This window comes from Phallusia mammillata, chromosome 2 (genome assembly GCF_965637545.1).
Source record: "Phallusia mammillata chromosome 2, kaPhaMamm4.hap1.1, whole genome shotgun sequence".
Taxonomy (NCBI): Eukaryota; Metazoa; Chordata; class Ascidiacea; order Phlebobranchia; family Ascidiidae; genus Phallusia; species Phallusia mammillata.
The window spans coordinates 3,300,631-3,314,142 of NC_137253.1; the positions used below are offsets into that span (position 1 = coordinate 3,300,631).

The following is a 13,512-nucleotide window of genomic DNA, read 5'->3' on the forward strand; positions in this document are numbered from 1 at the left end:
AATAACGCCGCGGGCCACAGATAATTGTGGACCGCGGGCAGCGTGTTGGAGACCTGTTGTCTAGGAGTATACAGAGCAATTTGCATGTAAGGCTGAAGCGCCAGACGGCGACATTTTGCTTGTTTCGGTGTTGATTTGCCGTGTATGAATACAGTCAGATTGTACAAATTGGTTTGATGCCCTAATTTCCGTCGTTTCTATACAGGTTTTACGAAGTGCAGCTTTGGTAAATATCTTTACGGATTTTCATTGCCCGATACTTTATCGCGTTTTCAAGATAGAAAGTGTAAGATCGACAACGGTCACGGCCTTTTTTGAATGAGAAGAGGTAAATGTGAAAGAAAGCGCATGTGACTCATTAAAGAGCAAAATGTCATATTGTTGAACACATCGTATCAGAGTTGCAAACTGGCCTGAAATTCAAGCCCGTAACCGGCCCTAACCCGAATCATTTTTGAGAAGCCCGTTTAGGCCCATAAGTTTGACTTGGTAACGAGCTACTCAGCTAGTTTAACTATTTCAAAACAATCCTGACACAAAGCGTAAAGTTAGGAACGAAACGAAGCCCTGTACTTTTAGGAAACTTGCCTGAAACGGTTGTTTTAATAACATGCGTGGTCATACTCAAGCACAACAAAAGCTCCACCACTGTGCAGTCTTTGGTTGTGACTGGGGGTCACGGCTTGCCTGCTGTGGCGATGGTGATTATTGCTGATTTAAAATTTGATTCGTAGCTACTGGCGTTTGCTGCAAAAGCCCGCAAAAAAAGAAAGACAGTGAGCTTGAGCGGATGTCCTTGAACTGTCAGGGGAGTGTTGATGGGTGATATGATATGCACTCTTGGTTTCTGCTGCTTGTTGTGACGTTGGGTTGCGGAAACAGTTAAATGGGTTATTTGCCCCTTTTACATACGAACGTGGCAAAACTATGTGTTGTGCATGGGGTGAGCTTTAATAAACCTCATTGCAAAGTTGCTAATGTTGCCATGGTAATCACCCCTGCATGTCGCGTATTTTTAGTTGGCCAGAAACCCAAATCCACCATTTCATCAAACTTATATTTGACAGGAAAATAATGTGTCAAAACATCTGCTAACTGTGCTTTCACTGTGGTTGAATTTTGCGGCTAATGTTAAATTAACTTACAAGATTGATTTGCTTTTCCAAACCAATATGATATTAATTTTATTACTAAAGTGAATGATAACTAACACCAAGAGCTTTTTGTGCCATACTGCCCCTTTACCATGTAAAATATTTTGAGGTGTTGGTTGTCGCTACACAAATATTGACTTTCCAGCTAACTGGCAGCGGACGCTTACGGCCTAAATCGCATTGCCCACTTTGCGACAAGAACGTTTTTGCTCGTCCCGGTATGTAAAACTGGCGACTGTTTGGTTGTAAAAGTGCGGTCTATAATATTAACGTTTGATATCTACAGTATAAATACCATGTTTAAGCATAATTTCCCACACTTGCATTAGTAAATAATAGCTATAGGTTTAATGCATCTCAAACCTTTTTCTTGCCCTTGTTGGATATAAGTTTTTTCTGCCTTATATGCGCCCTCTGTTTGTTCGGTTGATCGTTCCTCGGTGTTGTTTAATATGAAGGGCACTAAAAATATGTGGTTTTACAAATATACTGTAATTTAACCTGCAGTCTTGTTTAGTTTTCCAAGTAAAATGACAACGGTACAAAAACATTTTTGTGCAAACAGTCCAGTAACCGAATGTAAATGTATCAATAGCTGCTAGACAACGGACGCATGCGACTTGATTCTTATTGACCTCTTTATAACAACGACTGGAATTTTGTTTTTGACAAAATAATAAGCAGTTTAATAATGTGTAGCATCACTTAAAATCTGCTCTAAACACTTGAAGTATAATTTCCAACGTTGGGCTGAACTGTTTACAATTCCTCGTATTATTATTTTAGTACAGGCTAAGGTTGAAGTATAGAAAAGGAAAAATTACAAGCATTTGCAAGGTCATGTGCTTAAATTTCAACACACGATCTCCAATCATGTTGGAATTTTAATTCAACGTGTGAATTTGTGATTGGTTACCTGCAGGTTGTAGTGGTGGTGATGTTGTGTTGAAACGAGCGACTAATTTTCGTACTGTGGAAGAGCGTCCTTCGGCACCGTGTCTAATGGAATCTAAACAAAACAAAAATATAGGTATATTTATTTGTTTTTACTATAAAAGGGAATATTTTTAGCAATGTAATTTTCATCACTGTTATGCAACTGATACAAGTTTTAACCAGTCAATGCATTATATACCCAGTTGCTCTGGTCTGCTGCTGGTGGAAATTTCTCTTTGTTGGGAAAATGACTGTACATGTCCTCGTGCGCCCTCTGTTGGTCCAGTTGATCGTTCCTCGGTGTCACCTGAGGTGGAGGGCACTAAAATATTGATGGTTTACCACTACACACATTTATACTGTATTGTTCTGTTTTCAAAAGAGAACTTATCACTAATAAAGGTCGATTTGCTAACAATGTGCCCTGTTACCGGTTGATTTTGTTTGAGGTGTACAAGTATTGACTTTCCATCAAACTATATGTGCGTAAGATTCAAGATATAAAGTCGTTGCTATAATATAGTTGAATGACAAAGTTGAAATCCCAATGATTTGTATTTAAACCAGTTAATCAAATGTTAGGGAGCATGAAAAAGTTTCATTCCTCTTGTAAAAATATGGCGAGCTTTAAAGTTTGGGAATGCCAGGAATAAGACTAAATAATTTAAATTGTTGACTATAAATTAAAAAAATTAACTTTTTACGCAAGCAAACGTTTATTACAACAATCAATTTAGCTGTTCAATTACAAGTTCACACTAGTCAATATATCGCATACCTTGCGGTTGCTGGTTGCTAGAGGTGGGGATTTCCCCTGGCTGAGATGACGGATATTCTTGTGCGCCCTCTGCTGGTCCGCTTGAAGGTCCTTTGGTGCCACCTGGTGTGGAGGGAACTAAAAGCAGAAAATAATGGAAAGGAAATATCGTCAGTGGTTCAGTAAGATTTCTGTACTATACATCACTAATTACCACAAAAACTGCTGGGTCTGGTGAGGAACTGACAAGTTTAATCAAAACAGGCCGCAACTAAACAATCGGTAACGCGTTTTACGACAACAGGATTGGGATAACTACAAGTTTCTGCCATGTAACCGATTAAGTTTGTATCAGTCGTCAGTAAAAAATATTGACTTTCTATGGTACTAATGTGCATAGGAATTCCAGATATTAAAACGCTACAAATACAGTTAAGCGTTGGCTGCTTGCAAAACAGCGAAAATGTTAACATTTACTGACAACTTGATGTGTGTTTCAAAACCGCAGGGAGCGTGAAAATGTTTTACATTTTAACCAGTTTTCGAAGCAAACGTTTTTTACTAAACAATTGCCAGCAATGCATACCTATGTTTGCTGTATTAGTTCAACTACTAGCTCCAATGTGTCAATATATCTCATACCTGTTTTTTGCTGTCTGCTAGAGGTGAGGATTTCCCCTTGTTGAGATGACGGACACTCTTGTGCGCCTCTCTTGTGCGCTGGTCCGCTTGAACGTCCTTCGGTGCCACCTGGTGTGGAGGGCACTGAAAACAGAAAATAATAAATGAGTAATATTAGCAGTGGTTTAGGACGATTTTTGTACTAATGAATCATTAATTGCCACAACACCTACTGGGTCTGGTGTGGATGTGACAGATATAATAAAAGACCGCAATTAAACAACCAGTAACGCGTTTAATGACAACAAGATAAGGATAACTACAAGTTCCTACGGATCAAAGTATCTTATACACGGGTCCTTTTTTAGGAAAATGCAGCCTGGTCCGCTTTGCCTACGATTAATTTGTGAAAAGCAAATCTAAACTTAATATCTGTTGGTTTGTTAATTTACCATGAAAACTTCTGGACCGGGTTGCAAAATACTGAAGAGAAACGCGTCGACCTTCGCTGACTACGGGTTGCTCGTCTAAATCCATTTGATTCAAAGTCGTCAAAACTTGAGAAAGTAGCTTGGTGGTTTTCTGTTTGTCTAAATACGTTTTCAATTCTTCTTTTATTTCAGTCATTGTGGGACGTTTTGTGGGATCTTGATCCCAGCATCGCTTCATCAGTAGTTGGAGTTGCTCTGCGATTTCTCTGTCTTCACCGACCAAAGTTTGCATCCAATCCTGTATGTCCTGACAGTCTGGTCTTTTTCCTTTCTTGATTAGTTTCAATAACTCCTTTCGCTCTTCTTCTGCCAGACGTGGATAAGGTGCTTTACGGGTCAAGACCCAATACAATAGCATACTGAAAGCATATACGTCATGCTGCTTCCTTGGTTTCGTTGTGGGGTCCTTCAGTTTTTCTGGCGCGGTGTAGTAAGGGGTGTATTGTGGCCTTTCTTTCTTGGTTCGTGCCAAAGGATTCACAGTTGCCGAAATACTATAAGTTGCCAGTTCGGAGGCCCCGAAATCAGCCAATCTACAGCTTAGTTCTTTGGTAAGCAAAACGTTTCCAGGTTTTAGGTCCTGATGAATTAAACGTTTGTCGGGCAAATTGTGACAGAAAGCCAATGCTGATGCTATTTCGTATAAAATGCGAAGGCGCACAGCAAGGCCCAATTCTTTGGATGTATCCATTAGTAGTGTTTCCAAATCTCCACCTTTGCAGTATTCCATCACAATTCCCATTGAGAAAGACCATTGGACGTAGCCGAAGATTCGAACGACATTTTCATGATCTGCTTTCAGCAAGTGTTCCATTTCTTCCTTGATCCTAAAGAATATTTTGAAAAACATGGGTGTGGTGTTTTATGTAAGTGGTAAATTTTACGACTTACATTTTCAGAGCAAGTGACCTTTTTTGCGTTCCACCAGCCACCTCAAATACTTTGATGGCCACTTCTTGCTTTAACCCTTTGTGGTATCCAAATATAACATCCCCGAAACCTCCTGAACCGGCCACAAAGTCATCAAGGTTACACGTGATGTCACCGCAGTCCAATTCTCGTAACTGTGACACAATAAGTTTGAATTTTTACCCCTTCATGGCCATCATATATTTTATTGAAGTCCAACCAAGTCATACAACTAACTCAATCAATTGAGATTCTCTTTGCTTTGTGCAACCGCTTTGCAAACGAAAGGTTTGAAATCCGTCCGGCTTTAGTAATCGCTGAGTAACTTACAACTGATTACAACTTGTTAGTTTTTTTGACTAGTTTCAGAGTGTCAAAAAAAGAAATCCCCTTTATAAGTCATTGGCATTGCCGAAAATGGAATACGATTGTGAACCCCTCTAAACCAGGGGTGCACAACCATGCGGCCGCGAAAACGAATTTATTCGGCCGTGAACATGTTTGTTAAAGTATGTGTTATGGAGGCCGTAAGTTGATTGCAACTCGTTTGCTAGACATTTAGCGTAAAAACTGGTCTGGATGCACTGTGTGGAAATTGAAATATATGTTACCAGCCCTGCTGCTACGCGTCAAACTTTGCGTGTGCCCATTATGCGCAAACAATTAAATAAACACGCAACGTAACAATATACAAGGTAATGCCAAAGGCAGTTAAGACATAATACCGACTCGTTCAGCTGTATCAATGGAAAAACGAGATAATCTGTACTTTCAGCCACCAGTCGATGGGATATTATAAGTTAAATCATACTACAGCTTTACATTAATACTATACAAACAAAAAACGTGAAGACATTTGGCGACCGTCGATAAAATAAGGACCTGTGCCGTCGCAGCAAAATGTTGTGCACCCCTGCATTAATCCCTTAGATTAACATTATCAGGCATTAGAAAAGCACAAAAGGGGGAAATAATAAAAATATTAAAAAAGAGTAGTGAAGTAATATTTGAAAACAAATGCTTTTATTTAAAATGCAGAAAATGTTTCGAAAGGACAAAAAAAACTGTTGAGGTATATTTTAGTTCAGCAAGCAAACAAACAAACAAAAGCAGCAATTATCAGATTTTGCTCACCTCTTTTGGCGAAGTCATATTTAAGAAAGTTTAAAAAAAATTCCTGCAATGAATGAATTTAACTGCAGAAGCTCTTGCTGCATAAAAACAAATGGATGCTTTTTATGTGTTCGCTGATAACCTGAGAGTGGAGAGTCCATAAATATGAAATTTAAAGATTATTTAGCACATATCATTATTTTTCTATTTTTGCTATAAAATATTATCCTTATTGTGTAGCATAGCATAGCATGTAATTTTTATGATACTCTCATTCATTTATGATACAATTTATCGCACATATACAGGTTTCAATGGGGGCCAAATAATGTATCGCACCAGTAAAAAAAATTACCCTGGGGCCCTGCTGTCAGCCATACATTTATCTTGACACTGCCTGAAATAAATTTCTGCATCTCCACATCCTTTCTATTGCAACACACTTAAAGTTTCTCTGGTGAAAAAATTTCAAATAGCAAACAAATTCTGATGACCAAAACGTTTTCCTATTCAATTTTTATCCGTACTAAATTGCAACTACATGTGACTGTCTAATTCAAGTCTGCATTACAACTCATATAAATGAAAGGCTACTTATTTTCAGCACTCGCAAAAGAGAAAAGGTGCTTTTACACTTACGTACCGAGACCGCCGCGTTTAGTAGTCACCAGACCGTACATGGGTGGGGGCTGAAGTTTAAGCCAAAAAACGCCTCTTCGAAAACTGCGATTGTGTTTGCGTTGAAACTTGATTTTGTTTCATGGTTTGTGAAATGCCGTTGTGAAGCCACTATGCTTTGCTTTAAAAATAATAAGTTTATCGGTGGAAATACCATTGTTGAGCCAAAGGTTAAAAATTATTGTGGATACAAAAAAACAGCTTTAGTCGAGTCTCGCCAACAATAAGGCTGGCGGGTCGAGGTAGAACGACACTTATGCGTGACGGGTAACCAACGCAGGCGCACCATTATCGTCTCACAACGATTGAAAGTGTTTGTATCAATCTGTGTGATTCTGAAGTTATTGTGTTCGCTTGGTGCTGGCTGATCGTCACCACAACCCTTGAATTTCAAACTTTTGTTCATCGGTGATTCTTAACCACTAATAGTCACTTCGTTCTACATATTGTCATTTTTCACTCATTATTTGATAATAATTGTCCACAATAACAATAACATTTTGTTGCCAAGCAACATACCGATAAGCATGCAAATCATTTTCGCAAAGCATGTCTAACGCAGCTGCCACGTGACTACTACGCTTCTTCACAAACCTTCATGAATAAAATTGCAATTTTAAATTTAGAATGTTCCACGTTTCTAAAAATCCTCGTTAACTGTAATCAGTTTCTTTAGCAATCACATGATATAGTAAGTTACCCGCTGAGCACAAATGATAGTTTAGAAACTATGTCTGTCAACAACACTACATGTATTCTGGGCCTTATATCCATGAAAATTTTCGACATTGGAAGTTTGGGCTATCTATAGTGCATGGGTCTAGTGGACTCACCAATCTTATTTGAAACACGACCTCACGCAGCACAAACTATTGCTTAACAAATAGTAACCGTTGATGTTTCAGATACAAATATTTCACTGGCATCATCACATTTGTCGCCTCCACTACTTCATTGAGCTCTTAACCTAATTTTCATTACTTGCGTTTGTATGATTTCTTGCATCTTTTCTATGTCCCACCTATCATTTATGCTGTTGTCTTAGACCAGACGTTTAAAATGCAGCACACGTCAATGCTTTTGAATTGTGATGCACGTGACCCACCAAGAGATGAATTAAGCAATGTGACTTAAGGCAAAAGCTTTTCATATGACTTTAAGAACAAGATAACAACAACGGTATATATTATATAGTGGTAAACTGCATAGAAGAAATCCGGTAGGTGGTGCATCAGAGTTATAATTTGTCACTTTGTGCTCGGTACATTCGGCGAGAAAAAATGTATTTTCAAACTCGATTACGAGAGCGTGGGATAGCGGACTGATTTTTGGGTAACTCTAACGTAGTTTCTTATTCTATGGCTGTTCTTTCGAAAACATGCTGTCATTGAGATACCGTCATTTAAAATCCAGTAGACTTGACAAACTTATCAAAAACACAACCTTATGTAGCATTATGCTTAACAAATAGTAACTGTTCTGTCAGACATAAATATTTCACCGACATCATCACATTTATCGTCTCCACCACTTCATTGACCTTTTTATACATTCGTTTCTGTGGTAGCCAACACTTGCCCAGACAAAAGACTTAAAATGTCAAGCTAGGGAAAGGACAAGCTTTTTTAAAAGTATTGCCGCTCGTCACAAAGTCCTTTAGTAAAAAAAACATTTTGTAAATAACAAAATCCAATGCACAAAACACTTCAAATTCAAGTCTGCTCTACTTCTACTGCGTAAGTGCAGTCGCCTAAATAAAGAATGGACCGACAACACGACTCGTATGAATGAATGCGACTTACGTGCAGCAGCTGTACAGAGGAACGGTCTTTTTCACGTACGTACCGAGACCGCTGCGTTTTTGGTCGTCACCAGACCGTACAAGGGTATAGGGACTGAAGGCACAACATTTCCGCTTACATAAACGACGAACCTGCTAAAAACAAGAATAATTGTTGTTGCGTAAAAACTTAGTCTTGGATCAAACTGAACAACAAAAACATGAAAAGTGCGGTTTCTCAAACTTCATGGCTGTATGTTGACCTAAGGAAGTTCCTCAATGATAAGTATAAGCGTTTCAATATCCGACATACATTTAATTGCAAGACGCGTTTGAACTGAAAAGTTGCACATTTCCAAGCTTATTTCAGAATGAGAACCGTAGCATTTACCAACTTTGCCACTTTCTCTATTTAAACTCTGCCACGTAACGTATCTGCAGCATACAAAGCAGCGTTTCCGATATTATAGGGTAGTAAATCAAAGACAGAAATCCACCGACAAATTAGTTGGTATAGAACTAAAGGCTAAAGATATGTGTGAATGCATAAATATAGCCTCTGCATTCGGTCGAGTCTCGCCACGTCACATAACCACAATAAAGCTAGTAGGTTGGGTAAAACGCCACTAAAGCATGACGGGTAACTTACGTAGGGGCTCAAGTATCACCACAACGATTAAAACGCGGCTGTTCACAAGGCGCAAGTGTTTGTATCAGTCTCAGTGATTCTGATGTTGGTGTTTGCTGTGTGCTGCCTGCCGCAAACACAACTCAAAAGCTGTTGCCAATCGGTGATTTTTATACTCTAACCTTAATTATTCGTTCTACGGATTATAGTCTGTATCATTGTTTTTGCATGTTGGTAGTTTTTGTGGTTATAATGTGGACCGACAACACGACTCGTATGAATGCATGCGACTTTTTTACTACAGCTGGAAGAAAAAAAAGATATTTTTCACAAACTCGCCTAAACCGCCCCGATCTTAGTTGCGTGAGACCGTACAAGGAAAGGGCTAAATGTAAAACGTTTTCCGGCTGAAAGAAACGAAAAACCTGCTCGAAAACAAGATCAATTGTTGTTGCGTTGAAACTTGGCCTTGAGTCAAACCGAGCAACTTAAATATGGAAAGTGTGGTTTGTGAAACTTCATGGCTGTATGTTGGGCTTTAAGGAAGTTCCTCAATGATAAGTATAAACGTTGCAATATCCAACATACATTGGTTATAAAAGAGACAAATATTATGTCCGAGTATAGACGTCACCACACCAATAAACATGACAGCACGTTTAATCCATCTTGGATGCGTTGATAATACACTTAGGTCTAAGCTGGTCAGCTGGGTTTGTGTGGTTAATATTGCCAAACACACGACGAAATTGTTCAAATACCAAACGCCTTCAGAATGATATTTATATCTGCAAAGCATATTCCATCATCAGAACGGCAGCATTAACCACGGAAAGTACCTCAAGCACACAAAGCAACGTTTCCAAAATTTTGGGGCAACGTGTAAGTCGAAAACAAAAGTCTATCGGCAGATTTAAATGATACAGAACTAAAGGCTTAAGTTAGGCGCGGAGGCATAAATAGGCTTTTAGTCGAGTCTCGTCAGGTCGCTTTGCAGCAATAAAGCCGGTGGGTTGGGGTAAAATGCCACTGAGGCGTGACGGGAAACCAATGTCGTCTCACAACGATCGAAACTTGCCTAGACCGCCGCGTTCTTAGTTGTCACCAGACCGTACAAGGTTAGGGGCTGAAGACAAAACATTATTCCGGTAAAATAAACGACAAAAAGCACGAAAAACGAACACAACAAACGATTGTGGTTGCGTTGAAACTTGGCCTTGTGTCTTAAACTAAACGACTTAAATTTCGAATATGTAAGGAGTGATTTGTAAAACAACATTATGACAACACTATGTTGTGCTGCTGTGAAAATAGAAACTGTATTAGTGATGAAATCATGAGTTGCTTCAAATTATTTTTTAAACACGCGTTTAAACAAACATCTTATGTATTTCTTATTTTAGAGTGTGAACTGCAGCATTTACCAACTTTGCCACGTACGTTTATTAGGCTCTGCTACGTAAAGTGTCCCAAGCATGCAAAGCAACGTTTCTCATATAGGGCTAGCAAATAATTTTTGTTCAAAACTAAAGGTGAAAAATAGGTGTCTAGGCATAAATAAGCTTTCAGTCGAGGCTTGCCACGACACTTTGCAGCAATAAAGCTGGTTGGTTGGAGTAGAACGGCACTGAGGCGTGACAGGGAACCAACATTGGGGCTCAACTATGATCACAACGGTCGAAACGCATTTGTTTAATTGGCGCATTTGTATGTATGAATCTGAGTGATTCTGTGGTGCTGGCTGCTGCAAACACAACTCAACATTTGTGAATCGGTGATATTTATACCCAAACCTTAATTATTCGCTCTGCGGAAACACGCTCCACAGGTTATTTCTTTTTTGCATATTGCTAATCTTTCTGAGATATTGCTAATCTCCCTCGTGCTCAATTCCATATTTCAGCAAAGTGACACTACGTTTAACGGGTTAAACAAGAGGCGTATGAAAAAACTGTTGCATTGGGCCGCTACAACTACCACCTTTCAATTTAACGGACAGTACTATAAGCAGATCGACGGCATTGCGATGGGATCATCTATTGCACCTCTGCTACGAGATGTTTTTATGAACTATGTTGTCGACACCGCTTTAAAATCTACCACGACGGAAAACAACCCTGAGATTCTGTGTCGTTACGTGGATGACCTTTTCTTGGTTTTTCCTTCCAAAACTGCTCTTCATGGGTTTTATAAAACCATAAACTCGGTACATCCCAACATCACCTTCAGCAAAGAAGAAGAGCAAAGCGGCACCATTCACTTTCTCGACGTCATGGTGGAAAAAACAAGCAACGGAGTTAAAACCTGTACCTACCGGAAGCCAACCAACACTGGCCTTTACACCAAATGGGAAAGCTTCACACCTGCTCGTTATAGGCGGATTTAGTACTGTGTCTTCTAAACAGGGCCTTTAGAATTTAAGAAGGTCAAGAAAATGCTTGGAGCGAATGGATATCTCCACAACTTTGTGGACGGGTGTATTAAAGGGTTTCTGAACAAAAAACACCAATCGAAGGTATTAAACAACAGCTCCAACGAGGAGAGATATGTGGTTGCAAGACTTCCATTTCTCGGCCCAGTGTCTTACAACATTGCGCGTGAATTGGAGCATTTTGTTCGTCGAACCAGGGCCAACATCTGCTTACGCTTTATTCATGAAACTAACAAACTTTCACGGTATTTTCCAATAAAAGAGCTCCAGGAACATATCAAGAGAACTAACGTTGTTTAGCGGTTGGTTTGCAACTGCGGCGCTTCATATATTGGGGAAACGCGACGAAATCTGGCTGTAAGAATCAAAGAACATAGCATGGACCAAAAATCAGAAGTGTGTCGGCACATTTTGTCGAATTCGACACATAAAGTTAATTTTGCCGAGCCGGAGATTTTGGACGCAAACCAAGACCGCGTGAGACTGTTGTTTCTCGAATCGCTTTTTATTCAAAAGCATGACCCCGAGCTCAACATCGACACAGTTTCCATGCGTTGTGTCTGTTTAACACCTGACCCCTATCTCCAGTTCTTATCTGTTCGTCTACGCCACCGTTCTAAACGCCGGTTCTCTGTTATCGTCTGTGACGTCACTTTACACATCTGGCTTTTACCTTTTTTTCCTTAGTGCTTTATATACCGTGTTCTACAGCTTAATTGAAAACATGTACTGATGATGACAACAGAGATTGTTGAAACATCTGAACGATGTATTCTTTATATACCACCACCTTGGCAGTAATGTTTATGTTTAAATTACTTTTCAAGCCCGTGTATAGTGTTCCGCAACAAGTGTCAGGAAGAAAAAGAAAAATTCTACAGTCAGCAATGTAGAGAAATTGAGCTCCTGGAATGCAACAACCCACAGCGGATGCATGAAAAAGTTCGGCAAGTAATATGGCGGCAGAAAATCTTGAAGAGATGGCAGGAGTACCTAGGAGAACTGTTTGCTGATGACAGAAGACCACGCCCTAGTATTAACAAGACTGGTGGAATTGTGATACTTAAAGATGAAGTCGAACAAGCCATACAGAGTCTATCGAGGGGCAAAGCAACTGGCCCGGACGGGATCGCAATGGAAATGATCGAAGCTCTTGCCGATTTTGGAGTGAAAACGATAACAAACCTAGCCAATCGTATATACAATGAAGGTCATTTTCCAGTGGAGATGTGCAAACCTGTTTTCATCATTTTACAAAAGAAACCGAGTGCCACAAAATGCGAGGAACATAGAACCATCAGCCTCATGAGTCACCTCACGAAGCTTGTCCTTCGGATCCTACTTAACAGCATCCGAGGCAGAACGACTGGAGATGTCAGCGAAGAGCAGTACGGGTTCACTCCTGATAAGGGTACGCGGAACGCCATCTTCATTTTGAGGATGATAACGGAGCGAGCAATTGAAATGCAGCGTGATATATGTGCCTGTTTCATCGATTATGTGAAGGCATTTGATAAGGTCAGGCACGAACCATTGATCGAAATGCTGGAGACACTGGATATCGATGGGAAGGACATCGAATTGATCAAGAATCTTTACTGGGACCAGCAGGCAGCAGTGAGGATAGATGGTGCGCTGAGTGAGTATGTGAACATCGAACGCGGAGTGAGGCAAGGGTGTATCATGTTACCAGACCTGTTCTCCCTTTACACGGAAATGATAATGCGCCACATAAAGGAGCTGAAAGGTTTTATCATTGGCGGGGTAAATATCAATAACCTGAGATACGCCGATGACACTGCACTCATCGCCGACACAGAAGAGAAGTTGCAGAACATGATGAACGAGGAAAGTGAAATGAAAGGGCTTACCATCAATAAAAGAAAATCCTTCGTGATGGTTTTCACAAAGAAGCCTGTCACGCCGCCGTGCAACGTCAAAGTGAAAGGAGAGGTGCTAGAACAGGTCAGCCAATTCCAGTACTTGGGCAGCATGTTAACATCGACAGGAAAGT

The 13,512-nt window shown here is 39.9% G+C and overlaps 1 protein-coding gene and 1 pseudogene across 1 annotated transcript; both read right to left on the bottom strand.

The window, feature by feature from the left end:
- LOC145212396 (uncharacterized) overlaps positions 1 to 13,512 on the bottom strand; it is a 182,923-nt pseudogene that overhangs the window by 102,284 nt on the left and 67,127 nt on the right.
- On the bottom strand, positions 2,849 to 5,044 carry LOC145212148 (receptor-interacting serine/threonine-protein kinase 1-like; the record flags this gene model as incomplete). Its single annotated transcript, XM_080080188.1, has 4 exons — positions 2,849 to 2,985; positions 3,490 to 3,612; positions 3,921 to 4,786; positions 4,851 to 5,044. Coding segments are annotated over 4 exons (1,320 nt in total), but the record flags the coding sequence as incomplete, so codon positions are not given.